Below are 27343 nucleotides of genomic sequence, written 5' to 3' on the forward strand. Positions count from 1 at the left end.
GGGTACCAGGCCACTTATTTCTTCTGACTCAAGACCAGGAAGATTCATTCTTGGTTAATCAATGGTTTCTGCCATCTGTACCTCCCTGAGTTTATGGTCTCTCTTAGACTGGCAGCTCTCCATCAGTCTGCCCCTTACTGCTGTCACCCCACCATACCTCTTTTACCCCAGACTGGGTGATGGGCATGAAAGGTTTATTGCTCTGGTACTTGCTGTCTGCTGAGATGTTGCTGGGGCCCTAAGAATGCAGGACCCACCAAGCCACTGTTCCCATCTCTTTTCCTTAGATCCCAGAGGCGACAGCTCACAAAGTAGGCTCTGTGGATTCCTTCTTTGAGTCTCCCAGCCGCTTGACTGTGATGTCAGATAAAACCACTGAGGCCAGGGGAGGGACAGTGACCTGTCTAGAGTTGGGGTAGATAGAGAGGAGGTACACAGCAGAGAACCATAGGCTTGGTTTCCTGAGCTTCGAGCCATCCCCCTACTGCCCACGCCCACATATTTAAAGAATTTGGGTTAGAAAGGGTGGGGTGATTATCTGACTATTACCCCCACATACTGGAGATTGAAGGTGATCACACCTCATGGGGACCTGCAACTCCTTTTACAGGATTTACTTTGCAGAATACCCCTTGAGGTCACCTGCCATCACAGCTCCCTGCTCACTCTCCTGCGCTTGTAAAATCAGGCCTGATTCACAAAGGGCTTAGAGCCCTAAGCTCTGTAGGAAGAAACACCTCTATCTGTGAACCCACTGTGACAACTCATCTTTCTCTAGCACCTTTAGGAAAAGCTATTCCATCCCAGCACTCTAGGATGGTGAGGATAAGAGGTTATACATTCTGATTCCTTCATTCTACGGACAGGAAACTAGGGCCCAGAGAGGATGGAGGCGCCAGAGCAGGGAAAGGAACTCTGGGGTGGGAGGAGGCTGAGATCTGGGTACTGAATAGGATGACTATGTACTTGCTCTGTGACCCTGGGCAAGTAAGCTGCCCATCCAGGTGAACTCCCATGGGCCCTCCCTGCCCGTTGGTGGTGAAGGGCCAGTCACTTGTGTGAGTGAATGCTCAGCCTTGGGCCATCTGCCATGCTCATTCTGGCCTGGCTTGGGAGAAGTTGAACTATTGGCCTCAGTTCACAGAGTGGCTGGAGGAAGGGCTGGCACTAGGACCCAGGGGGGCAGATGGCAGCCTCCCTGGCTGGACGGGACGGCTGGAGGAGTACTGGTGGAGGTAACCCCCCTCCGCCTTGGCTTTGGAGCTCTGGCCAGCTCTGCCTGGGGAGGAATAGGGGATGCTCTTGAGAGCCTAGTCTAGTCCATGGGAGGTGTGCGGGCAGGTGACTGGGTGCTTAGGACGGGTGGTGGTGGACGATGGCCAGAGTCCTGGGCTGGAGGGGCCCTGGTTAAAGCTCTCACTTTGGAGTAAGACTCAGAGATGTTACCCAAGTCTGGTCAGTGTGGGAACCTGGAGGCTAGTAGGTTCGATCAACTTCCTTCTGGGTTTGCGAACCTCACTGGGAACTAAGTTAAAAGTGTGTAGGCTTGGTGTGCCTCGTCGTTGGTGGGGGATGTAAGCTTCGGCATCTCGAGTTGCTTTTGAATGTGGCGGGGGTGTGCGCCCATGTTTGGGTCTCTGGAGTGTCGTGTGTGGGTGTCTCTGGGATGTCTGGGGACAGCGTGCCTGTGTGTAAGTAGGTTGTTGCAGGGGTGTATAACTGTGCGTATGGGAGGGGGGTGGAGAATGGGCTCCCAATTAACTTCCAGAATCGCTCTTCAAGCACCTCAGGACCCCTCCTCCCAGAGTCCATCCTGACTTGGCCCCTTCCTGCCCCGTGCCCAACCCCGGGTTGAGGACTAGTTCCCTCCAGGCCATGTCCCTTCCCGGGGCGGGCGGGGGCGGGCGCTAGGACCCTGCGGGGCGGGGCGGGGCGGGGCTCCGAGCTCCGTCAGCTGTACCTCCGCAGCCTGGAAAATACCAAGCCCCAGGGAGCGGAGCCCGGGAGCCCCCGAGCCGAGCCCGGAGGGAGGGAGGAAAGGAGGGGGCGCGCGGGGCTGGGGGGGGCACGGGGCGGGGCGGGGCCGGGCGGCGGGACCCACTGCTCCTCCCCCGGAGCCCCCGCGCGGCCCCGGTCGCCCGGGCAGCGGCGGCGGCGGCGGCGGAGGCGCTCGCACCCCCAGCCCCGGCGGGCCCCGGCGGAGCAGCGGGCACAGGTGGGCGTTCCGCTGGGCGGGCGCCCTACCCCGCCCCCACCACCCGCCCCGGGCGCAGCCCGCGCCGGCGCCGCTGCCGAGTTAGTTGAGCGGGTCCGGCCGGCGCTGCGCGGAGCGCCCGCCGGACCGTCCGTCACCTCGGGTCCTGGCCTCCCCTGGGTTCCCGAAGAGGTCTCGCGGAACCCCCAGCACCCGATACGCAGCCCCCACTCCGACCCCAGGGAGGTCTGGGGTTTCTCCTGGGGGTGGCCCCGTGACTGCCCGGTGCTGGTCCGCGCTCACTAGGGGGCCAGTTCCTGCTGGTCTGGAACTCTCCATCCGCCCAGGACCCCGGACAGCCCCACCCGCGCCCCCAGCGCACTGACTCCCGACCTCAAACCGGTCCTGCAGGTCCCAGGAAGGTGGCGTCAGCATCTGCAGCCGCGTCGACGTTGTCGGAGCCTCCGCGGAGGACCCAGGAGAGCTGGACTAGGATCAGGGCCCTGGGCCTCCCCATGGAGAAGTCCGCTGCCTCAACAGAGCCCCAAGGGCCTCGGCCAGTCCTGGGCCGCGATAGCGTCCAGGTGCCCGACGACCAGGACTTCCGCAGCTTCCGGTCGGAGTGTGAGGCCGAGGAGGGCTGGAATCTGACCTACAGCAAGGCCGGCGTGTCTGTGTGGGTGCAGGCTGTGGAGATGGATCGGACACTGCACAAGATCAAGGTAGGCTTGCCCTGCCCCACGTGCAGCCTCCAGGGCGCCCAGCCACCTCAGACAGGGAGTCTTCTGCTCCCCCGCAGGGCCACAGACACCTGGTTGTGCACCTAGCCTCAGAAGGAGTCTCCCGCCAGGAGGAGGCACAGTTTGCTGGGCAAGGGCTCGTTACACAGAGGCCAACTGAGGCCGGAAGAGGGGGTGTGACTCACTCTGGCTTCACTCAGCCAGAGCCCAGTCTTCTTCATGCATTTGCCTGCTCCTGGGGAGGTGGGCTGCTGCCAGGCCTGTCTAGGGGAGTGGTCTCCCTCTGGGACCACTCTGCCCTGGCAAGACTTCATCGGGTCCCCAACTTGAGTTATCCCAGGTGGGAAGACTGAACCCTTTTCTCCCTAATTCCTGGTTCTGTCTCCACTCTGCAGCTCTGGGTGCCAGGGACCTGATTTCCTTCCCGCCTGATGTGTTGGTCGTCCCTCTTCTTTCCCCTGCTGCACCCAGAGTCTTCTGCAGGGACTCAGGATCCTAGTTGGCAGATCCTGAGGTCAGGGTTTGGATGTCCGTGCTTTACACAGGGCTAGGCTCTCGGAGGAGGGGGCCGAGGGAGGCCAGCAGGTGCAAGGCAGATGCTGGTACATCGGCTCCCTCAGAGCCTACAACCCCACTCCACACATTCCTGTGACTTTCCTCCATGCAGAACAGGCTTGAGGTTTGGGACCCCATGAGCCCACCTCCCCTGCAGGATGAGATGGGGCAGAGGCTGGTGAAGACTGTAGTCTAGAGGCCTCAGTGGCTGCCTCCAACCTATCAGGCATTACTGTTATGCCACATTTCGAGGAGGGGGCAGGTCTCCTTTCAATGGGCTCTTGGCGATAGGTTGTGCCCTTCGCCTCCCTCGCCTTTCCCTTGCTCTCTGCTTTCTGCTGCCCTCCTCCTCAGTGCAGAGGAGTGCATTTCTTTTGGGGCGGGGGGGGGGGGGAGGGCAGGGTATTCAGAGGGAACTTCTGCCCAGGACCTACTCTCAGACTTAACTGTGGCATCTTGACTTCATTCCAGGGTTGGAGATATCTGACCTTCCCTCTCTGACCCCATGCCTTTCTGCTTCCCTGCCACTCCAACTCCCCCATCGTGACTCTCTGTTTGGATCCCAGCTATCTGACTATCTCTTTCTCTCTGAGTGTCTGTGTGTGTGTGTCTCTCCATCTGGGACTCTGCCCAGGCCTGAGGGCCCTTGGGCTAGGGGTTCCTGGGGATCTGATCTATATCTGATGCTGAGGAGCAGGGGAGCAAAGGGCAGTTGATGTGTTCCAGCTTGCTGCTCTCTGAGGACAGGGACAGATCCTGTCTCTCTTTGTGTCCCTAGATAGAGCAGGGATGTTGATTGAAAGAAGGACGGAAAGAAGGAAGGAACAAACTGAATGAAAGGTGAGCAAGGTTGTTGTGAGAAGAAGGTTCTTTTCCAGAATGTGACCTGGGGAAGGCTTAAGGCTCCCCAGAAGCAGAAGGTCTGAACTAAGTCCAGTATACTCCCACCCTCTGTGTCAATAGGGCCGAGTTGCTTCCTCCATCTGGTTTGGTTTAATGAATAAACCCAGCCCAGTACTGAACTGGAGCTGGTGGGTCTTGGGGCCAGACTCCCACAAGAGACCCCTTGTGGTCAGATCAGACTTGTCAAGTGGCCTTCTTTGGGAGAGAAGGGGACTTGGAAAAACTGGGTGTTGTGGTACCCAGGCAGGACATGGATCTTCCGTCCCTCTCAGACTGAGCAGAGTTTGGAGGGGGCCAGAAGGCCCTTTGCCGTCCCTGTTTCATACTCCCTCCTCACTGGGGCGCAAGTGAGAACACTGAGGCCTGTGAAGAGGACAGGGGCCAGCCCAGGGTCACACAGCTAAGTCTTAGAAGAGCCAGGCTTGGAACCCAGCCTGGCTCTCTCTGTTCTGCTCCCCACAATGGAGATAGAGTTGGGGACAGGAGGTGAGCAGAGCTGGGGCCTAGGATGGAGGCTGGGGCGTTGGCTATGGGTATCCCACGGGGCCAGCCCCCACTCCTGATCCCCTCAGCATAGACCAGTGGAGCTCTGGTAGATGGGCAGAGGTCTCTGAGCTCCCCATCCTCAGGATTTTAGGAGTCCCAGTTTCCACGCAGTGAATCCCATTTCTGACAGGAGCTCCTGCCCTGAGCCAGGCAGGGACTGTCTCTCTCCACCTTTGAATTTACCCTCTGGCCAGTCCTGGGCAGGCTTATCTCCATCCTACAAAGAAACTGAGGCCAAGAGTCACTTGCTTTAGGTCCCAGAGCGGCTGAGGTGGAAGTAGGACCCATGCCAGCCTGGCTCCAGAGCACCTGGCCCTGTCTGATTGGCTCACTCTGTTAGTCAACATTACAGCATTTGACCCCGTCAATAACTCTTTGAAGTACTGCGGTGTTTTCATAATCCCATTCCTGTTTGATAAATGAGAAAGCTGGAGGCCCCGAAAGGGGAGGTGGCCTGCCAAGGTCACATAGCAGGTCTGCAGCCAGAGTCCCAGGGCTGATAGGGTCACTCTGGGGGCTGGGCCACACCCACAGCTGTTTGTTGATCTTTGGCCCCTTACGCCATCCTGCCGCAGCCTGTTGGGAGCCATCCCCCTGAGCTGGAAAAGCCTGGACATGCCTTGTTCTCGTGATCCCAGAGTGGGGGGCGGGGGTCCTGCCTATCTGTCTACCTGATTGATCTCCTCTTGTGTCTCTTCCTCTAGACTTATCTTCTCCATGTTCCTGTATCCAGAGGTCCCTGAGAGCCACTGTGGCTTTGGGACCAGCATTCAGAGCCAAGACAAAGGGAAGGGGCTGTTGGAGGCCACTTCCACCTTTGCCCTCCCTCCTGGCCTCCAACCTGGCCTGGCCTGGGGGTTGCACTGTGCCTTGGGCCCTGGTGAGGAGGCAGACACCATCTCCCGAGAGGGCAGGCCTTGTCCCACAGGCAGATGCTGAACACGGATCCTGGGTCTAAGGCAGAAGGCAAACTGGAACCCAGACCTAGGTCTCTTGATGCCCAGGCCGGTATCTGTGTGTATGAGGAATGCAAAACTCAGGGGTCTGCTGGTCATTTAAACAGGATCAGCTCAGGTCCGGTCCTGGTGGTGGTGTCCTCAGTGTATGACCATAGGTGGGTCCCTGCCCTTTTCTGGGCTGTTTGTCCTTTTGTGCCGGCTCTAAGAACACCTGTGCTGGGGCCAGGGGAGAAAGGAGTGAGGGGACAGTGAGCAGGCGGCGATGTGGCCTGCCAAGCTGTGCCCTTGCTGCTCCTGTGCTCAGGCTCTCTGCTGCTGCAGCCGGCCTAGCCTTGTGCTTGGCCAGCCTTGTGAGATGTGGAGGACACCTGGCCCTGTCCTCAGAAGTTTCTAGAACCTGGTGAAGAGAGGAATGACAATGGCAGGTGACCCCTGCCTACTGCATGGGCAGATGTCCACAGGTGGACCACAGAGGCAGGAGTGGGCCCAGTGATCGGGGGGGCCTTGAGGGACTTTGCTGGCTGCAGCAGCGGTGGGATGTCTCCTGGGAAAGTGTGCCTGAGAACCTGAGGTTCCTCTTGCTACAGGAAGCTGGGCAGTGGGGACCTGTCTTCTCTGACTTCCTTTCCAAAGGCTCCTCCCCTTCTGCTCTGGGGAGAGCTCCACAGCCCCTCCCTTTTTGACCTCTCTGTACCCCCCGCTCCCATATCACTCCTACCCCAGGTTTTAAACTTTCAAGTCTGTTCCCTCTTAAGTGCCTCAGTAGCTCCCCTGTGAAATGTGGGATTATTTGATGGATCCCCAAGGATCCCCTTCTCACTCTTCTTATTTTTATTTTATTTATTTATTTATTTATTTATTTATTTTTGGCCCTTCTCACTCTTAACAGTTTTACCACTCTTAAACAGACTCCCCAGGGTCATGGGGAATGTGGGGGCACAGACAGATGTTTTCTTTATGGCTTCCCACTGAGTCTTCACAGCTGTCTTGTGGTAACACCATTGAACGGATGTGGAAACTGAGGCTCAGAGCAGGAATTCACTTGTGCGAGGCCAAACAGCTAGAGTTGGCTGAGGCAGGATCAGAATGCAGGCCCTTGGGTCTCCGAAGCTGAGATCTCTCTGTTCCCTTGGGCTTGCTTATAAACACCATTGGGTCCTTTTGTGTTTAGAACCCCATGGGTCCCAACATACCCTTCTCTCCTTCCTGGGTCTTCCTGTGCAGTGTTGTTTTGGGAGGACACCCTGGAGGGGACCCAGCTGACCAAGAGCCCAGTCCTCAGTGGGACCTTGAAGGTCACTTCACTTTTCCAAGTCAGTGTTCTCTGTGGAGGCAAGAGTGTGAGCAAATCTGGTTTTAGGGCCTTGGATTCAGTGAGTTCAGATTCAGGCTGGAACTCTGTGCATCTGGGGCTCAGTTTCCCCATCTCTACAGGAAGCTGCTGGGCAGGTGGTTTGTAGAGGTTGTTTGGGCCTTAGACCATGCTAGAGGGGTCTGTACTACTGGGCACAGAGTAAGGAAGGTGAGCTAAGGCCTTGCCACTCTGTGCCATCAGAGAGCTCTCTAGATGGGGTGCCTGGATCCAGGGTTCAGTCCTGAAGACTGTCCCAGCTGACTCTACCTCTGACTTGGCATGGAGGCAACTGGGGGCAGTGGCTCAGAGCTGAGGCCTGTTTACTTCACCAAACAGGCTCCCAGAGAGCATGCCTCCAGACAGTCAGGGTCAGGACCTTCCGGTGAGGGAGCTCAGGGAAGGGAAAGGTGAGAGGGGGCTGGAAACTTGAGGGAGGTCTTTCTGGAGGAGGTCCCTGGGCAAGGCTGAGGCTGTAGAGGAGAAAGCACATGGTCCGGAGGACCGACCACATGGCCTTGAGCATGCTGCTGCTGCCACCTTGGCTTTAACTTCCTCATTCCACAGATGTGGATAGTGGGGCCTCTCTGAGGGCATCTCATCCATTCACTCTGTCAGCGAACACTCACTGATAGCCTCTCTGGCCCTGTATGAGAGGTAAGGGACAGAGAGGAGACTCCAGCCCATGCCTGGTTCTCAAGGAGCTCCCTTGTGCATGGATGGACACTTGTCACAGGAGCTGTGGAGATCTGGAGGGGGGCCCTGAACCAGCCTTGGGGCCTGGGGAAGTCTTTCTGGAATGCTCAGGTGATACATCTGGAATTGGGTGGAGAATTGAGATGTACATGTTTGATAGCCCTGGGAGCATTCCGGACAGGGGAGCCGCTGCAGGAGGCCTGGAGGTGGGACCTAGAGCAGTGTATCAGGAGACTGGCAGGGGGCTTAGAATAGAGCTGGGGATGCAGGGGGTTAGAGGTGAGTAGAGAGCTGGACCAAGGCCCTATGATGTGGGTCCTGCAGGTCCTGGGTGTCAGGATGCCAGGGGACGGTTTTCAAGAAGGCAGGTAGGAGGAGGAGGAGGAATCTGTATTTGTCTGGACAGAGATGCCACGGTCTATGCTAAAGCAGGGGCTGTGGGGAATGCCTCCAGGGCTGGCGACTGCATCCAGCGAGACGGAGGAGCTAGGATGGATGGAAGCTGGCGGTTTTAGCATGACCCTTTGCAATGTGCAGGCTGGGCTGTGCAGGCTGGGCTGTGAGAGGGTGTGGTTGTATAGCCCCCTGATGCCTGCCTTGGGGGCAAGAACCTCGTGAGTGTGAGTGGGGTGAAGGTGGGTTCCTCTAGTCAGTGTCCCCCTGGGGCCAGAAGAGCCCTCAGCCCACAGGCTGGCTCTGTACATCTACGCCCAGCTCCCCAGGCTCTGGCTTTTAAACTTTAACGAGCCCCAGCTCAGTTTCCAGCCGAGAGTCTTTAAAGTTTCAGGAGATGAGAGAAAGGAGGGAGTCCTGGAGACAGATGGGTTTTCTTTCTTCTCCTGCGTCTCCACGCCTGGCGGGGCCACCTGGAGCCAGGGCCATGGGCGCCACGACTCCAGAAGCCTGGCAGTTTTCCATGAGTTGGGACCTTCGGTTGGGCCACTCCAGCCTGTTCCTGAGGGACCAGCAGCCACACGCTGGGCAACCAGGTTGCCGTCATGATAGACAGGCTAGAAACCTCATTCCAGCCCCGACCCTTTACCTTTGCTCCTGACTGGGTAGAAGAAACTGCTCCATCAACAGGCAGAAAAATGGCTGTTCAGACCAGGTGTCAGGCTATTCCTCTTGGTGCCTCACTTTATCCCCTCTGGTATGCTGGGGCTGGCCTCAGTGCTCTGGGGCCCCTGGACCTTTAGAAACATAGACAGTGAAGGAACGTGGCAGGCCTAGGACTTAGTGGTGGGTCCCATGCCAAATCCAAGCTCCTCTCACCTGTCATGAGAGAGCCTGGGGCAGGTGACATAGCACCTGGAGCTCCTCCCTGGGGCTTTAGCCTACCATTTGCCCCTCTGCCTCTCAGCCTGGGGTCCTAGAAGACTTGCTACCTCTGTTGTCTCTAGAGTCATGTCCTGGGGCAGATGAGCAATGCCTGCACATGTTCACTGCCCCACCCTACCCCGCAGCACATGTGCACACACATACACACACACAGGAAGTGGGATGAATACTGTGGTCCTGGGCCACTGAAATCATGTCCTTTGGGTTTCATGCCACAACTTGCACCTGTCCTTGGTTTCTTGAGATCCCCTCTACCATCTCCTGGACACCCCATCCCAATCTTTGGTTCCCCAGATTGCTTGTGACCTGATTCTGGACCAAAGAAGTGATAAGTCTTTTTTTTTTTTTTTTTAAGATTTTATTTATTTATTTGACGGAGAGAGATCACAGATAGGCAGAGCAGCAGGCAGAGAGAGAAGGGGAAGCAGGCTCCCCGCTGAGCAGAGAGCCCCATGTGGGGCTGGATCCCAGGACCCTGAGATCATGACCTGAGCCGAAGGCAGAGGCTTAACCCACTGAGCCACCCAGGTGCCCCCCTTTTTTTTTTCTAAAGATTTTATCTATTTGACAGAGGGAGTGTGAGAGAGCCCAAGCAGGGTGAGCAGCAGTGGGGAGGGAGAAACAGATTCCCCGCTGAGCAGGGAGTCCAACATGGGGCTCTATCCCAGGACCCTGAGATCATGACCTGAGCCCAAGACAGATGCTTAACTGCCTGAGGCACCCAGGTGTCCCAGAAGTGATGTCTTAAGGCAGAGGCCTGACAACCAGAGTGGATGGAGTTCCCAGGTGTGTCTTCCACATTCATTCATTCAACACATTTTTATTGAGCATATACTGTATGCCAAGTATTGTGTTATATCTAGGAATTTAGTGGTAAATCATACAGCTCAGACCCTGCTGTTATGGGCTTACATTCTGAGGCGGAGACCAGAGAAAACAGAAGCAAACCGATAATTAAATAAGATGCCAGATGGTGGTTGTGTGTCATGAGGACAGGGTGATGTGATAGGGCTTGTCTGGCCTTCTCCATGTGCATCTTTTGTGTGGGGAGCTGGATTGCGGGCGATTGTGTGTGTGATATGAACCTCCTGCCAGGTGCCCCCGTGCCAGCTCTGACGAGGGTCAGTAAATTGTATTGTGTGTGTGTGTGTGTGTACACAAGTGCATACGTGCGCCCGTGCCGGTGTTTGAGGCTGTGTGTATGTGCCTCTGAGTGTGGGACTGTGTGTTTCTGTGTCTGGCGTTACTGTGTGTGTGAGTCACGCCCCCTCACTGCAGCAGAGTTGTCTCTGATCCAATTATGTCTCCTCAGCTGTCTCCTGGCAGCTCTGGCCTGGGGCTCAGGGTTGGCTCTACCACAGCTCTGCCCTCCCTGCCTCCATCTAGCCTCCTGGCCTGGTCCTTGGGCCTACCTCTGGCTCTCAGAGTCTCCTCTTGGGGTGCGTTTCCTGTCCCCATGTCCGAGGGTTACCACCTCTTCCTTTATGTCTCTACTTGTCCCTTTCTGTCCATGTTTTTTTCTGTCCCTGTTTTTCAGTCAACAAACCTCTTCTCATGCCTCCCACCCACTCTGCCCCACCTCAGCCAGTGTGCAGGTGCTGGAGACCTGAAGATGGGTCAGACCCAAGCCCTACCCCTGAGGCCTAGCGGAGAGACTGATGGTGACAGGGACAGCCCTCCAAGAGAACTCTGGTGGGGACCCCAAGTCAGACAGCATGGTGGTGGCGGGGGCTGTCTGGGCAGGGCCTTGGGAGCCTGGCAGAAGCCAGGCTGCAAACTGAGCAGTTCTCCACGAATCCCTCAGTGCCAAGGGCTCCCAGAGGCAGGAGTACAGACAGAGTGAGAAGGAGCGGAGGCGGAGCCAGAGAGGAGGAGGACATTTTGGAGTTGGGATCTGGGCCCGAAGGCAGAGAGAGACAGCAGGGACTTTGAAGCCTATGCCACCCTCAGTTCTGGCTTTTAGAAAGTTCCCTTGGGCAGGGCAAGCACTGGCCTGAGAGCCAGGAAACCAGGGACAAGGATGCAGCTGCAGTGGTTCAAGGGAGGATGGGGATGCCTGCCTCGGATTGGTGAGCAGGAGGTGTTGGAAGGTGGTGGCTGAGTGGAACTCCGATTGGAGTGAGGAATGAGTCCAGAACTGTGCCGGGGTTCCAGGTGCCAGAGGAGAGGGGAGGGCAGTGGGCATTGGGGTAGATAATATGGCAGCACTGGACAGGGTGAGTGCATGCTCGGGTGTGATGCCCAGGAGGCCATGGAAGATGAAGTCTGGAGCTTACTAGAGAGAGTGCTTTGGGGCATCAGGCCTCTGGTAGTCTCTGAAGCCCTAGAAGGTGCTTCTCCAATATGCCTTTGTCTTTGTGTCTGTGTGTTAGCCCTGGCCCTTGTCTTGTTTCTCGAGTCACCCCTTTTCTTTCCCTCTCCTCCAGGCCCACCCACTGTCCGCCTCTCCCAGCTCTCCTGCCCTCAACTCCACCTCTGTCCACCTTTCCTACCTCCCCCAGGGCTGGAGCACGGCGGAAGGAGTTCCAGGCCAGGAGGTCAACTTGTGTGATGTTCACACCCGATGCCGCTTGCTGCTGCAGAGCTGGGGCCTGCTGGTCTAGAGCCTGAGGGATGTGCTGGGGTCCATGGAGGGTGCTGGAGACTGGGACAGGGTGGGGGTGCTGGAGCAAGGAGGCAGAGCCGGTGTAAGCGTCTCAGCCCTGGACTGAGAGCAGCACAGGGCCCCATGCGGTCTGCCGGAGCAGACTCAGGAGGCAACTGGGGCTCATACTGGGGTCTGGGTGGGTTCCTTCCCTTCACTGTTTTGGGCCACCATTTACAAATGGGCATAATCTCCCTCCTCCCGGGTAATTGAGAGGATGGAATTAAGTTAATTTGTAAAGCTCTTAGCACAGAGCCTGGCACGTTGTTAACATTTGCTGAACGGATGAATGAATGAACAGTCTGAGGTTCTCAAGGGACGGCTCTGTTTTCTCCCGCCTCCTTCCTTGTTCGCTCAGGTTACCTGATGGAACTGCTTGAGCCCTCCCCTCCTCCCCTTCCTCCAGCCAGTCCAGGTCTTTGCCAGGCTCAGACTCACACTGGCACCTCTGCCCCGAGCTCCTCCCCCTCGTTTTCATCTGAGTGCCTTCTGTTCTTCGCTTTATCCTGTAGGACTCCACTGAATGCTCAGCCTTGTAGCTGCGGACTGGCTTCCCTCTTGGCCTGCCCCACAGCCCGTGGCTCTCATTGCCTGGTGCAGCCTGAGGACACAGACCCCCCCCCCCCCCGCCCCGCCCCGCCCCGCCCTTCCACTCCCAGCATGAGCAGGTGATAGGGAGCATTTCCAGGCTGACTCGGCTTCAGCCTGGGCAGCCTCAGGCCCCAGCTCAGCTCCGCCCAGACTTCCAGGTCCAGGGAATGAGGACCTCTGGATTCTGGACAACACTCTCAACGCAGGGGGGACAATTATAGTTTCAATGCCTTGTATAAACTGTTATACCAAGAATCCAAAAATGAAAAATCACCCAAAGCCTCAATTCCTGTGTAAAACATTTCTTTGTTCTCTCCCAACTCTCATTCGATGGTGTAGACAATTTATACATGGTTTAGCCCTTGGCACAGGTACAGATTTGTATCTTCTTTCGTTCATTTAACATTACATCAGTAAAAGTTTCTTATATTGCTACAGAATTACTAATTCCCAAACCTTTCCCTCAGCTGCTCCCTGCCTGTCCTAGTCTAGGTTCCAAGGATTCAGAGCCAACCTCGCCCTGGGGAGCCCCCAGTTCTTAGTAGCTGGGCAGTCGTCATTGGTGATGTGTCTTAACCCAAACCGGCCCAGCTGTGGATGCTGTTCCAGGTCGCTCTCCATATATTTTGCTAATGATAAATGCAATAATATAGGCATTAATATTGTAACAGCTTTTTGGTATGTTTTTTCCTGAGTATAAATTTCTGGTCCTGGGATTCCAGGAACTGAGTTGAAAGACATTTTTCTTTTTTTTCCTTTTCTTTTCTTAAAGATTTCATTTATTTATTTGACAGAGAGATTGAGAGGGAGAGAGCACAAGCAGGGGGCACGGCAGGCAGAGGGAGAGGGAGAAGCAAGCTGCCCGGGATCATGACTTGAGCCAAAGGCAAGACACTTAACCGACTGAGCCACCCAGGTGCCCCTGAAAGACATTTTTATGATTTTAAAAATATTTGCCAAATTGGTTTTCAGAATAGTGGAGTCAATTTTTGCTGTCACTAATGATTATAACAATTTTACCACATCCTCACAAGCTGTGGGTATTTTCTATATTTTTGTTATTTTCTTAAATGTAAATTGGGACCTCGGTACAATTTAAATTTATTTTATCGGAACTATGAAAGATCTTTCAGCAAGTCCCAGAAGGAGTCTTCCCTGAAGCCTGTCTCTGACTTCCCACCCGCACCCCACACACTGCATTTCATGCAAGGGTAATAGCAGAAGGAATCATCAGCCTCAAGTGCCATAGAGAATTCTACCAGAATCCAGGAGGTTTTCACAACAACTTTTCCTTCTGATTCCACAGAAGCACTAAGGACCACTGGCCATGGCTCAGAGCTGCACTCTGAAAGTCAGAGGAAGCCTACACGGGCACAACCTCTCGTTGTTTCATCTGTTCATCCCTTCCATTCAGAAACAGTTCTTGACTAAACCATGCCAGATACAGGGGACGCCAAGATGAACAAGGGGCCATAGCGCCGGGGCAAGTCAGTGCACTGCAGTGTGTGTTGATGGAGGGAGGCCTGTGGGGTGGAGGAGACAGGAAGGAGGGCCCCAGGCCAACCTGAAGGATTTAAGGACTAGGAGGGCTGCAGCCAGGCTGAAGTTCAGAAACAAAATAGGGAAGGAGCCTGGGAAGGAAAGCCCTGGGAAAGCAGGACTGATCAGACCTCTCTCTTCCCACACCCACTGCCCACTTTCTCTGAGTCTGTGTCAGTGCCCTTGAGCTCTTCTTGAGATTTGGTAGGGGGCCTTAGAGGAAGGGCTTAGAAGTCTCCATTCTGGGAGCCCCAGAAACCTAGAGGCAAGGGCAAGTTCTCCATCAGCTCAGCTTGATGCGGGCCTCTTGGGGCCTTTGGGACAGACAGTGGGGGTCCTGGGAGGGGACCCAGAGTAGAGAGGGTCGAGGGGCTGCTGAAGGGGAGCCTCTCATAGGCCATGTGCCCCAGGCCAGTCTGTATTTCTCAGCACCCAGGCTGACATGGAGTCTGTGCTGCCTGGCCGTGAGGGGGGAGCTGGTGCATTTGTGTAGGGCCCTTCCCTGGTGGAAGAGGCCCACCCACCCCACTCTCTGTTCGTCCACCCTGTGGAGGGATCTAGGGCATTTTTGTGTTTTTAAACTTTGTTTCCTGGCCCTGCATGTCCTGCCCTTTGGGGATTAACAAGAAGGTGCTCCTGTTGGCAGGGCCTGAGAAGTCGGGGAAACTGCCGGGGCTTGGGGCTGGAGGAAGGGCACCTGCTGCCCGGGCTTTATGTACAAGACTCCTTTAATCCTCGCAGCTCCTCTCTGAGGGGAGGATTATCTCTGTTTGACAGATGAAGATAACGGGGACTCAGAGCTGAAGTCCTTTGCCCAAGCCAAGGCCAGAAAGGATCTGCTGAGTCAGCTATGAGCCGTGGGGCCTGGCTGGGTCTGGCTGGGCATCTCGATGGCCGGAACCTCCCCAGGGGTCTTCCAGGTGCAGAGCTCCAGGGCTAAGTTTTGGAAGGGCTCTGTGTTTGAGCCGAGTGAGGTCCAAGGATGCAGTGAAGAATTTTGTTCCAAGGAAGAATATATGGGCCTTGCCTTCCTGGGCAGCAAGCCATCTGAATCCAGTGAGTTCTGCATAATAACCATCAGTTAGTTAAGTCTCCAGCTCCTGCGTGGTGTTTGGGCTGGGCCAGTCCTTCCCTCTGAGGAAGGTAGCAGAAAGTCTTGACACTTTGGGGTCAGGCACAAGCAGGTGCTGGTTCCCTGCTTCACCACTGTTAGCCTTGAGGTCAATCCTTATAACTCTCTGGGCCTCAGTTTTTGCATCTGTAAGATGGGGATGATGATACGCACTGTGGGGCTGGGAGGCTCAGAGACAGTGTTAGCGTAGAGGTCGCAGCTTGGTGACCTTCACAACTGGCAGAGGCACTTTGACTTAAATGTCAGTTCCTGTGGGGTCCATGGGCCAGGAGCTGTTGTCTCCTTTGTGATGATGAATTAGGTAGTGATTTTGAGCCCTTAATATATGATAATGGTTATTGAGGTTGTGGCTATGGTTCAGGGCTATGAGTGATTTGATACTGAGTGACCCACCCACAGGCAGGAACACTTCCCTTTAATTTGAATATGGTTCTGTTAGGAACGGATGATTTGCATAACAGTTATTCCTTTTACAACACTGTCTACTAAAATGCAGCGTGCTGAGCAGTCAACACGGCCTGTGGGATGGTAAGAGCCCACACAGACCCCCTACCTTCTCTGGGCCTCACGTTCCCCAGTGGTCACTGAAGAGTGGTGGAGAAGAGCTCATCGCCCGGGTCCATAGCTAGGACTTTGGGATAATATGTGTGCCCCACATATCCACAGGCAAGGATACGGGAGACCTGCTGTGTGAGGTCTGAGGATAAAGGCCAAACTTGGATCCACCTCCCCCGTCAGTTTGCATGTTATGGCCCTGACCTTTTGGCCCTCAAGGCCCTATGGCAGCCCCTGGAGGTGACCTGACTTCTTTTCCCCTGTCTGGGGTCAGCTATCTCCCTGGGTCTTGGGAGAAACTGCAACCCCTCTCCCTACCACTTCCCTCCCTCCCATGGAGATTCTTTCTTCTCTAGGAAGCTGAGCCCTGGGAAGGCCTCTAGAGAAGCACAGGGCAAGAGTTGGGAGAGAGGGAGGGGCAGAATGAGACACAGCTTGGTGCCCAGCAGTCCTTCTGCTGAAATGGGTCTCTCCCTCCTAGAGGCATTTCCATTCCTTTCCCTTTTAGCTTTATTGCCCTCTACTCCCACAGTCACTGTGTTCCTCTCCCCCAAGCCCAACTCATCCTCTAATGGGATTTTGTGTCCTTGTCCCTTGTGCCACCCGCTTGTTGGGGCTCCTGGTTCACTCCGGAGGCCCTACTGCCCACTTGCAAGCCTGGCACACAGTGGACTCCAGAGAATGGTGAATGGATGAATGGACAGACGGGCATGGCCAGGGAGAGGCAAGAGGAGCACACAGGGCACAAAATTTGAGGCCGCACGTGCCAACGGGACCTGTCTGTGGAAGGGTAAACAGCTACTCACGGAAGCCTGCTAAAGCCAGAGCAGCAGCTGTGTTTGTGTATTTACTGTGTACATTTCACCCCATTATCTCATTTAATTTGATCCCAACAGCCCCATGAGATAGGTACTATTACTACCCTCATTTTTCATGTGAAGAAACTAAGACTTGGAAGTTTGTGCCCAGAGGAGGAAGTGGAATTAGAAGATGGGAGTGCCAGACTCAAAACCTGCTGGAGTCTTCCCTGAGGACCTTCCTTGGCCAGTCCCTGCTGACCGTGGCTCTATGGGTGTGGTAGTCCTGGGGTTCTGAGCACTCTGTTTTCTGCCTCCTGGGGCTAGCGAGAAGGGAAGGGGGGACGCTGTCTGTAGTTTCTTGGTGTTACCTGCTCCCTCTGGGCCTCAGTTTTTTCAGCTACAAGTCAGCTTCCCTGCTGTACCCAATCTCGGAGGGTTCTGCAGCTAGTGGCACCCTCACTGAGTAGCCAAAGCAGCCCCCCTTCGGTTCTGGTTTGCTGGGGGAGCTCCCAGAGGGCCAGCCCAAGTGACTGACTTGCCCATGGTTCAGTGACTGTGGGTCCCGGTTACAGGCCTGCCCCCCGGGGTGCTCTCCAGTGACTAATCCCTACCCGCACCATCGCTCCTGAAGCCTCTTAGAATTACAGCTCGCACATGTGGTGGCTGCCACCGTGGGCAGGAGCAATGCCGAGTGTAATTTACCCCTCTTGGCTCAGCTGCGCTGCCTCCACGGGGCTGTGGAAAGAGCACGGCCAGGAGCCAGGCAGGGTAAGAACACCGATGGTCACTCTCCACTCCGTTCCTGGACCAGCCAGACAGCCTGCCTGCTTCTTGACCAACAGTGCCCCCACTCCCGCCAGACTTACTGCCCTGCCAGCAGGGCACCGCTGCTGGCCTGCCCAGGAGCCTGCCACCAGCCTGGGAAACCTTTGACGTTTCCCTGTTTATGTATGTATGTATGTATTTTAAGTAGGCTCTGTGCCCATCATGGAAGCCAACGAGAGGCTTGAACTCATAACCCCGAAATCAAGACCTGGAGCTGAGGTCAAGATTCGGGCACTTAACTGACTGAGCCACGCAGGCATCCCTCCCTTTTGATTTATTTGTTTGTTTATCCCTCCCTCTTTATTTAAAAGATGAAATGCAGAGTTTATACTTACCTGTGGGGTCTGCCTCAGGGCTGTGCATACCTGGAGTACCAGACTACCGCTTGCTGTCTCAGGAAACCACAGGAGCCCCAGGCCCTAGGGAAAATGGGCAGCGTCTGGGCAGTGTGGGTCCCCTTTCAGTGTGTACCCAGGCCCTGGGGACGCTGAGCCTGGCCAGGGGGAGGAGGCGGTCCTAGGTAGGGTTCTAAGCTAAGAGCAGAATCCTGTTGTCATGGCCCCTCCAAACACACTCAGGGCCCAGAGAACACCTCTTAGGACCTGCAGAGCCAAGTCAGCTTTGCAGGCTGGCTTTGGTTAGACAAGTCCTATTTCCCCAGAGGCCACCCTCGAGTGCTCCTTGAGAGCTGAGAGGACAGGAAGAGCCGGTTCTGGATCCCTGCTTGACTGCCTTCACTGCCCTGTGATTCTGGCTGCTGCGGCTCCTGGGTGTTGGGCTCCTACCTGGCAGTGTGGGAGTGATGCCCACTCATAATTTGGGGTAAAGCATGCGTGTGCATTGACAGGCCATTGCAGCATCCAGACCTCCATGGGACTACTGGGTAGGGGTCATCCCACAGCTGTCATCGCTGGTCTGACCTCTGCCATCTTCTCCACCACCTTTCTCTCCGTCCCAGCCCTCCCCTTGCTTTGTTCCCTCACTGCCCCCACAGCATTCACTCCTGCGTCCATAAGTCAGTCCATCTGAAGTCGCCTTCAGTCTGGTAGAGTTCCCTAGTCCTTCCTGCCTGTCCAGACCCTGATGCTCAGCAGGGGGGACTTTTGTAAAAGTCCTTTATTTGGGGTTTGTCTGATTTTCCTAATGATTCGATTGTGTTTATGCATCTTTGGCAGAAACGTCACATAAGTTTTGCCTGTATTCTCTTCGTCATGTCCCGTCAGGCGACAGCCAGTGCCAATTTGTCTCCTTACTAATAAGTTCGCTGGGATCAGTTGGTTCAGGAGGTGTCTGCCCTGCTTCTCTACAGTGAAGTTACTCATTTTTCCCTTTGTAATTTATAAGTATTTGATGGGAAGTTACTTTGAAGCTGTGTAAATACCCTATACCTCATCAGACATTAATTTTTTTTTTTTTTTACTTTTAAAGATTTTATTTATTTATTTGACGGAGAGAGATCACAAGTAGACAGGCAGGCAGAGAGAGAGAGAGAGAGAGGGAAGCAGGCTCCCCGCTGAGCAGAGAGCCCGACACAGGACTTGATCCCAGGACCCTGAGATCATGACCTGAGCCGAAGGCAGTGGCTTAACCCACTGAGCCACCCAGGCGCCCCATAGACATTAATTTTATTTATTCATACCTATATTTCCTTTGGTTTCCTATTTTGTTCTGTGGAATACAATCTGTTGTCACTATTTTAATACATGGGTTGTTCCAGCTTTAGCCTGTGGTAGGTGGCCAACTGTCCTAGTTTGTCTGGGACTGAGGGGTTTCCCAGAATGTGGGATTTTCATTGCTAAAACTGGCAAAGCCTTGGGCAAACCCTGACAAGTCGCTTCCTGAACCAGTGGGAGCCCTTCATGCTGGCTCCTGTATCTGCAGGGCAAGGTCCCTATCACTCTGTCCTTACTTGCTGTCCTTACTTGCTGACCCAGCCCCAGAATCACACATTTCTCTTAGACCTGGAACCAGGACCTTTTGATCATTAGGCTACAACACACCAGAGGGACTGGAGCAGACACTTGGCTTGCCTACACACCTTTCTCTCGTCTGCCTCTGTGCCTGTTTCCTGGCTGCTCTCTCTTCCAGGGTCCGCGGCAGACACCTGCCTTCTAGACAGTTTCTCTGTGCAGCCCGATGCCTCCCTTCACCATGCAGAGCTGACCTCCTCCTCTGTGCCCTTATTAGGTGGTTTGGACTACCCTTCCATTGTCAAGTTAGTCTCCTCCCTCAACTGAAAGCCTCTGGAGCACAGGCCTGAGTCAACTCTGATTCTTCTGTGCTCTGCACAGGGCTGGAATTGGGGCCTGTTAGTGAACTGATTGGATCTGGAGTCATACCCTTTCATCCAGCTGAAAAGCAGAGAGGGAGGGTGACTTGTTCAGAGTCACACAGTGAATCTTTGCAGGCTGGAGTCTGTCCTTGAGCTTTCTTTTTTCGGGGGGGGGGGGGTTCTTCCTTCCTTCCTTCCTTCCTCCACCCTCCCTCCCTCCCTTCCTCCCTTTTGCGTTTTAGACCTTTCTTTGAAAGTCAGCAGTTAGTCCTCATCAATATGAACTGTCCGTAGACTTTTGAAAGGCACCTGAGTAACCAGCCGATGAAGCTTACTTGATGAAACTTTACCCTTGTTATGTTTTCTGGACAACTGCGCACGAGTACAGTATGGAGCATTCCTTATTCCCTTGGCCCAGACAGCTTTGCTGAGCCTGGTGTCACTGCGCACATCTGGAGTCCCCATCTCTTTCGTGGCAAATTTCTCGATCTCTCTGTGTGCCTGAGGGGCACGCCTCTTGCAACCCACTCCACAGATGCATTCGTGAATGTCAGTGGCATATTCTCTGGTCACTGCATCGTTCATGGCAGAATGGCCCTTCCTCTTCTCACCACACTTCTTTGCAGGAGCCATTCTGCCAGACCCAGGTTGGAACGGGAACTCCGAGGGCTATTCTAATTCTAAAATGGGGCTAATACCTCAGAGCCTTTCTGTGAGAACAAAATGTGGTAATGTGTGTAAAGCACTTAGGATAGTGCCTGGAGGGGGAAAAGGGAGACTCTCTCCTCTGTTGGTGGCTAGAGGAAGAAGGGGGTGAAGAGGAGAAGCAGGGGTCTGGGGGGAGGGTAGTACCTGGCATCTGGTGAGTGCACCCCTCAGTACCTCTGGGCGACCTTTCTACTTAAATCTTGTCATTATTGTAGGAGCAGTACTATACATTTTAGAAAACAAGAAATACAGCAAAAAGAAAACCATCATATTCTCGTCATCTTAAGATTGCTGCTGTTAACACTTTAGTGATTATTCTTCCCGGGAGTTTTCTGTGCATAGATTTCCTCCACAATGAGCTTATACTGCGCATTCCATTTTGTAACCTGCTTTTCCTCAGGCAGCATTCGACCACTTTGTTTCGGTAAATTTTCAGTGCACCTAATACTCAGAAGATATCCACATTTCTCCAGTCATCTCAGATATAGCCCTTAGAGCTGTTTCATCCAGGTCAGCATGCAATCCAGGACCACACCTTCTATCTGGTTCTTGGGTCCTGTCAGTTTAGCCCAGACCCTTCATTATGACGTTGACCTGTAGAAGCGACTGCATCAGTGGCCTTGGAGAGTGCCTCCCGTCTTCCTTCAGTTGTATTCTTGTGAAATTTAGCTGGTTCTCTGTCCTCCGTATTTTCTGTAAAGTGAAGTATATCCCAGGCTTGATGAGTTCACTGATGCCTAGAATACCCGGTAGGTGGTGATGTGCCCTTCCAGTGACCTTTCCTCACTATTAGTGTGCCAAGGCCTAACACAAGGTTAGAGGAAAGGCAGTATGACTCGCCCTCATATGTTTGCTTAGATTCCCTTTTTAGTAAGATGTGTGGCTCCCTTGGCACCATCTGAATGCCCAGTTCTGGGAGAACTTTTAGACTATACAAGAAAACTCATCCAGTTGCTGAGGGGAACTTGATCCTGGTGTTTGGGGCTTTGAGGTGAAGAAAAATCACAGAACAAGGACATGAACTAAGTTTCATCTTGCTGAGTGCAAACTTAACATAGTTCTGTTTTTACAGACATATGATCTGGGTTAAATCCCAGCTCTGCTGCTTACCAGCTGGGTGACCTCAGGCAAGTTACTTAACCTTTCTCAGCCTCAAGTTCCTCCTTGGATTTCTTGTCTGACAGAGTTGTTTTGAGGGTTAAATAAAAAAAGTATCCTTGGTTCTTTTCTCCCCTAGATGGAAAGCTCTTTGAGAACAAGGCTAAAAACTGTAAGAAATCCAAAGATGTTTGGTGTACCTGGGTGGCTTAGTAAGTTAAGCATCTGACTCTTGGTTTTGGCTCAGGTTGGGATCTCAGGGTCCTGGGATTGCACTACACCCCATGTCTGGCTCTGTGCTCCATGCGAAGTCTGCTTGTCCCCCTCTTTCTCCCCCTCTTCTCCTCCCCGGCACCTCACACTCACTCACTCTCTCTCCCTCAAATAAATAAATACAATCTTAAGAAAAATAATCCATGGGGTGCCTGGGTGGCTCAGTCTTTAAGCATTTGCCTTCGGCTCTGGTCATGATCCCAGGGTCCTAGGATTGAGTCCTGCATTGGGCTCTCTGCTCAGCAGGGAGTCTGCTTCTCCCTCTCTCTATATCTGCCACTCTGCCTACTTGTGTTCTTTCTATTGAAGAAATAAATCTTTTTTAAAAATCCAGAGATGTTTGTTGGGTAAAAAAAAAAAAAAGCATACAAATGATACGGTAGTGAGTATCACGGATGAAAGAAACCATCCATTTAGGCATTTATTTATGCTTTCAATTCATTTAACATGTACCTATTCCACATTCTGCGCTGAGTCAGCTGTAAGCCTCAGCCATGATGTTCAAGGGTTGGGACCGCACAGAGAGAGAGATTTAGTATCTGGGAGTCCAGAAGGTCTGGCCTGGTCATTCAAGAAGTCTTCCTGGAGAAGGAGACTGGGACGGAAGGGGAGGTTTACTGAGGGCTGAGACGGGAGATGGTCTCTGGATCCAGGGGCTGTCTGTCTCCTGGCCCAGGCGGCTGCTGGGAGGGCTGGACAGGGCTCTCAGCAAGAGGTCAGCCCATGCTGGCCTCAGAGCTGCTGTTCTTCTCTGTCCATCTTCTCCCCTTCTTGCCTGTCCCCCCTTGGGTCTCCTGGCTGGGGCGTGGAACCTTGTGTGGCCCTGACACCCCTGTGTGTGTCCGCAGTGCCGGATGGAATGCCGAGACGTGCCAGCCGAGACGCTCTATGACGTGCTCCACGACATTGAGTATCGAAAGAAGTGGGACAGCAACGTCATTGAGACCTTCGACATCGCCCGCCTGACAGTCAATGCTGACGTGGGCTATTACTCTTGTGAGCAGCCACAAGCACGATCCCAGCTCTCTGCCCCGATCCAGGCCTCCAGCCCAGCCTCTTTCTCCCAGGAGGGAGAAAGCCCTCCCTCCCAGGAGGGAGTGCAGCCCACCCTGCTCTCACTCCTGCGGCCAGGCAGCTCTGCCACCCGAGTGCTGAGATGGAGGGTCGCCCTCCCTGGCATACACAGGCACACACACACATGTTCATGGATACATATTCCACACATGTGTACACAGTCACGCTGCAGCCCACGGCCACGTGCCGCATGCTCCCAGTCATACATCGTCAGACACACGTACTCATGGTAACATCGTTCTCCCATATACTCACGATCACACAAACAGCCAGGCCAGCAAGGGAAGAGCCGCGGAAGGCAGTGAGTGGTCCCCGAGACCAGAGGAGAGAGGAGAGGGCTCTGCCCTTTCTCTCTCCTAGTCTTAGCTCTGGGACTGTGTTCTGGCAGGAGTTGGGGTACCCGTTCGGCTCAGGGAGAACTGGCTGGTGATGAGGCATCTCTGTGCCTGGCCTCAGCTGTGCCCTCCCTTGTAGGTAGGCAGGCCGGTGGCCTGGCTGAACTGTCCCTTGCACTCCACAGGGAGGTGTCCAAAGCCCCTGAAGAACCGTGATGTCATCACCCTCCGCTCCTGGCTCCCCATGGGCACTGACTACATCATTATGAACTACTCAGTCAAACACCCCGTGAGTCTACCTGCCTTCCCTTCTGGGGGCGCAGGGGAAGGGGCCGTGTATGGCCAGGCCAGCAGGACTGGCCCAGGAAGAGGCTGCCAACCCTCAGTTTCCTTCCTACATAGTGAGAATATTGGCTCTGGTCTCCCTGCTCAGCTCTCAGACAGTTGAGAAGAGGGTGATGTAGGCCATCCCTGTGGGCAAGTGAGATGGGCTGGCTGGGAAAGGGGGTGCAAGGGGTGAGAGGCAGGGCTTCTCTGACCCTCTCTGAGGCTGGGCCACCTTGCTCTGGCCTGGGCAAAAAGGAGTGTGTGTGCTTGCCCACCTATGTGCTCATGACCCCTGACCGCAGACTGGGGGCCTTCCTGGGGAGAGCAGGGGGAGCTTAAGAGAGGCAGGGGTGACCTAGTCTGAGTCCTCCCTTTCTCCTCACCCCTGCATCAGGCCTGGCCTGCAGTGTATGCCAGGGGTTTTGAACTAGCTACCTGTGTGTGCGTGTGTGTGTGTGTGTACACATACTCACAAAGACACTTCTTTTGCCCCAACCCTGAGTCTCACCTCCCTTTGCCTTCCATCCCCAGAAATACCCGCCTCGGAAAGACTTGGTCCGAGCTGTGTCCATCCAGACGGGCTACCTCATCCAGAGCACGGGGCCCAAGAGCTGCGTCATCACCTACCTGGCCCAGGTGGACCCCAAAGGTGAGGGCTTGGCCCCAGCAGCCCATCAGGGGATCCTTTCCAATATCACAGGGGATGTGACCTGACCTACTAGGGTTCAAAAAGGGCCTCTGTCTGGAGCTATTTTATATTTGGGGGACTCTCCATCCAGAATATCATTTGAACCAAAGTTTGAGACTTGATAATGGTTTGAAAAACAAAGGCCAAGGTGGTAGGTACTGCTCCCGACAAGGCCTGGAGCTCTTTTCCTGGACTCCTGCACCCTGGCTCTGACTTGTTTCCTGCTCACTAGTTGCTCTCACCCTGTCTGTCTTGCTGGCTCCTACCTCTGCCCATCCCAGCAACCTGAGTTTTCCATGTCTCAGTACTCTTTCCCTCAGGAGGGCTCAGCTGTTCCCCAGGCTCTGTAGTCAGCTGACATGCGTCTCTGCTAGTATCCAGACCCTGCCGCCATTGGCTTCCTGGATTCATCCCTCCAGATGTCTTCCAGGACCTGAGATTCACTGTGTCCCATGCTGAACTCTCTCTCCTTCTAGGTTATGGCTTATCCTAAGCCTCCAACCCCCAGTCACCCATGCCAAGAATCTGGGGGTTGACTGGAGTGCCCTCTGCTTGGCTCCCAAATCTGGCCACCCATTCTTATTGATTCTACCTCCTAAATAGCTCCTGAATCTGTCCTTTCTCTCTGTACTCAGCCACCTTGTCTGTCCTTACAGCTACTGAGGGATTTCTCCAAAACGCATATTTCTACATGACTCTCTTCTGATTAGAATTCTTCTCTGGCTTTCCATTGCTCTCAGAGTAAAGTCTAAGCCCCCTCCCCAGCTTTCACAGTCCCTCCTCGTACCTTACATGGTCCCACCTCCCTGTGTAGGCAATGGTTTCCCTCAGCCTCACACCTCTCCTCCCTCCCTCATGCCCATGGGGCTGGTTCAGATGTCACCGCCTTTGTGATACCCAGGTCACCACTGGCTCTCTGCTTGGTGGGCCCATTCCCCTCCAGCAGAGCCCTTGGCACACTGTTGGGCCCCAGACAGTGAGCTGTTTTTTGGGCCCCTGGGACTGGCCCAGAGTAGGTGTCACAGAGTGGATGTGGAGTGAGTGCGCGAACGGGTGACTGGCTAGAGGATGGGTAAGCCCTGAACATCTTTGCCTGGGTGTGCCCACGCCCCACTGAGGGTCCAGTGAGCCAGGCCCAGGGCCCTCTTGCTCCTTACTGACTGTGATGGGTGTTAGGCAGAGTAGACACTTGGGAATGAGAAAGGGCAGACAACTAGGTTGTGGATTCCAGGTCGGGCCAAGGTGGGGTGCTCAGCCAAGGGGCTTGTGTAGCAGCTAGACTTCCTGGGGCAGGGGACCTGGAAGGACAGGTAGATGAAGGGCTGAGCATCAAGGCCGTTCACAGGTTGGGTATGAGAAGGGATGTCAGTGGAGGGGAGCTGGTGGGTGGGAGCTTGGTGGGTCATGATTTCAACCTACTTGTAGCCTATGGTCACCTAGGACCCCGTGGTTTTCTTCCATGCAGTCCTCTGGGGCACAGCAGAGGGATGGGAGGGGTAAATGGGGTGGGTTTGGGGGGACACAACAGAATTGATCCTAGAGACCTTGGGCTGAGGTGGAAAGAGAAAGTGAGAATGATGCAGTCTTACAGGACTTGACTCACAGCCTCCCCCCACTCCCAGGGAGAAGAGGGTACCCTCTGTGGAAGCCCCAGGCTGGAAGGAGTAGGGTGGTATATACGTTTGGTGCGGGCTGGGTCCCTTAGGTGGCTGCTTTCCTTCTCTCCTCATTACCCTTCCCTGCTCTCATAGGCTCCTTACCCAAGTGGGTAGTGAATAAATCTTCTCAGTTCCTGGCTCCCAAGGTGAGTGGCCTTGGCACTTTGGGGTACCGAAGTTGGGGGAAAGGGTTCGGATGAGGGGGTGGGTCAAGGATGGGGACTGGGAGTCAGGGGGCGGAGTCAGGGCTGAGGAGCGGAGTCTTGAAATGGGCCAGAGTCAGGATACCGGGAGCTGGGGACTGAGCCGCTGGAGGGCGCAGGCCGGGACTTGGAGAAGACGCAGTCCCGCTTCGCGTCCACCCCTGATTCTGCTGTGCGGCGGCCCCACAGGCCATGAAGAAGATGTACAAGGCATGCGTCAAGTACCCGGAGTGGAAGCAGAAGCATCAGCCGCACTTCAAGCCGTGGCTACACCCAGAGCAGAGCCCGTTGCCGAGCCTGGCGCTGTCGGAGCTCTCCGTGCAGCACGCGGACTCGCTGGAGAACATCGATGAGAGCGCTGTGACAGAGAGCCGGGAGGAGCGCTTGGGGGGCGCAGGCGGCGAGGGCAGCGATGATGACACCTCGCTTACCTGAGCGCGGCACCACCGCAGGGACCAAGACAAGATGGAGTGGGGCCGGGGTGGCGGATCCTCCCGCGCTTTCTCCCCTCCCCCACCCCCGCGCCTCCTAGGGACGCTGGGCTCCGGCCCAGGCTGGCGCTGTGGCCTGGCTGGACACAGCCCCAATAAACGATCCCACAGCCTCAACTGATTCGTCGCTGTGCCTGCTTCCCACCACCCCGGGGCACGACCACCGATCGCCGCAGCCCCTTAATCCCCTTGTTCTAGAACTCATTTTGTGATCATCTGGCCTTTATGCTTTCGGGCAACCCCTCATTTCCCCAAGTGCGGCTGGGGGTGTACGTGAGGTTGTTTCATAGTGTGTTTCATAGTGTGTTCTCTTTTGTATCTGTTCATCAGTTCACTCATCCGCTGGCCTGTCCTTGTTGCCTGTTCGCTTTAGGCTCTTTGGCTACTTTTCAGGGCTCTGAGAGAAGTAGGTCTGACCCAGGGTCAGAGGGTGAGGCTCTTCCATGTGACCTTTATCCTAAGGCCCCACTGGTACAAGCTGTGGAATTAGGAGGTCTGACACTCTCCAGTCATCACAGAAGGAAGGCGGAGAGGTTCCTGGGTCTCAGACCACATGGCTGTGGGCCTCAGAATGAAGATTGGGGGCAACATGTTCTGGAGGAGGAAGGTTGGGGGTTGAGATGAGGGTCATCAGACTTCAATGCAGTGGAGGGACCAGGTCCTGTGAGTCGAGACTTCCCTATGTCACTTTGAAGACCTCAGGTCTATGTTAACAGAAAAGGTAGGGCTCGCAGTCCTCTGCAAGTGGTCAGATGCCTGTCCCCTGGTCTTGTGTTCCACCTGGCTGCTTTCCAGTCCAGGCTTTGAGACCTAGAGAGGTGCCTGAATCTCACCTGTTCTCAGTGACC

The 27343-nt window shown here is 54.7% G+C and overlaps 2 protein-coding genes across 2 annotated transcripts; one reads left to right on the forward strand and one right to left on the reverse strand.

Annotated features, from left to right (window-relative positions):
- Positions 1–1985: 1985 nt before the first annotated feature.
- Positions 1986–26612, forward strand: STARD10 (StAR related lipid transfer domain containing 10). Its single transcript, XM_059133430.1, has 7 exons — positions 1986–2215; positions 2606–2916; positions 22568–22715; positions 23314–23417; positions 23987–24104; positions 25895–25947; positions 26194–26612. The coding sequence occupies exons 2-7, from the start codon at positions 2710–2712 to the stop codon at positions 26437–26439; spliced, it is 876 nt and encodes a 291-aa protein (XP_058989413.1). The 5' UTR covers positions 1986–2215; positions 2606–2709; the 3' UTR covers positions 26440–26612.
- Positions 19905–20273, reverse strand: LOC131807783 (large ribosomal subunit protein eL31-like). Its single transcript, XM_059133431.1, has one exon. The coding sequence runs from the start codon at positions 20271–20273 to the stop codon at positions 19905–19907; it is 369 nt and encodes a 122-aa protein (XP_058989414.1).
- Positions 26613–27343: the final 731 nt, after the last annotated feature.

Source organism: Mustela lutreola, chromosome 1 (assembly GCF_030435805.1).
Source record: "Mustela lutreola isolate mMusLut2 chromosome 1, mMusLut2.pri, whole genome shotgun sequence".
Classification (NCBI taxonomy): Eukaryota; Metazoa; Chordata; class Mammalia; order Carnivora; family Mustelidae; genus Mustela; species Mustela lutreola.

What these genes read in the sequence shown, in the direction of transcription:
- STARD10 (XM_059133430.1), top strand. Translation starts at nt 2,710, where the DNA reads ATGGAGAAGTCCGCTGCCTCAACAGAGCCCCAAGGGCCTCGGCCAGTC. An exon ending in GGACACTGCACAAGATCAAG is followed by an intron (nt 2,917 to 22,567) that starts GTAGGCTTGCCC and finishes GTGTGTCCGCAG; the next exon opens with TGCCGGATGGAATGCCGAGA. An exon ending in CTCAGTTCCTGGCTCCCAAG is followed by an intron (nt 25,948 to 26,193) that starts GTGAGTGGCCTT and finishes GCGGCCCCACAG; the next exon opens with GCCATGAAGAAGATGTACAA.
- LOC131807783 (XM_059133431.1), bottom strand. Translation starts at nt 20,273, where the DNA reads ATGGCTCCTGCAAAGAAGTGTGGTGAGAAGAGGAAGGGCCATTCTGCC.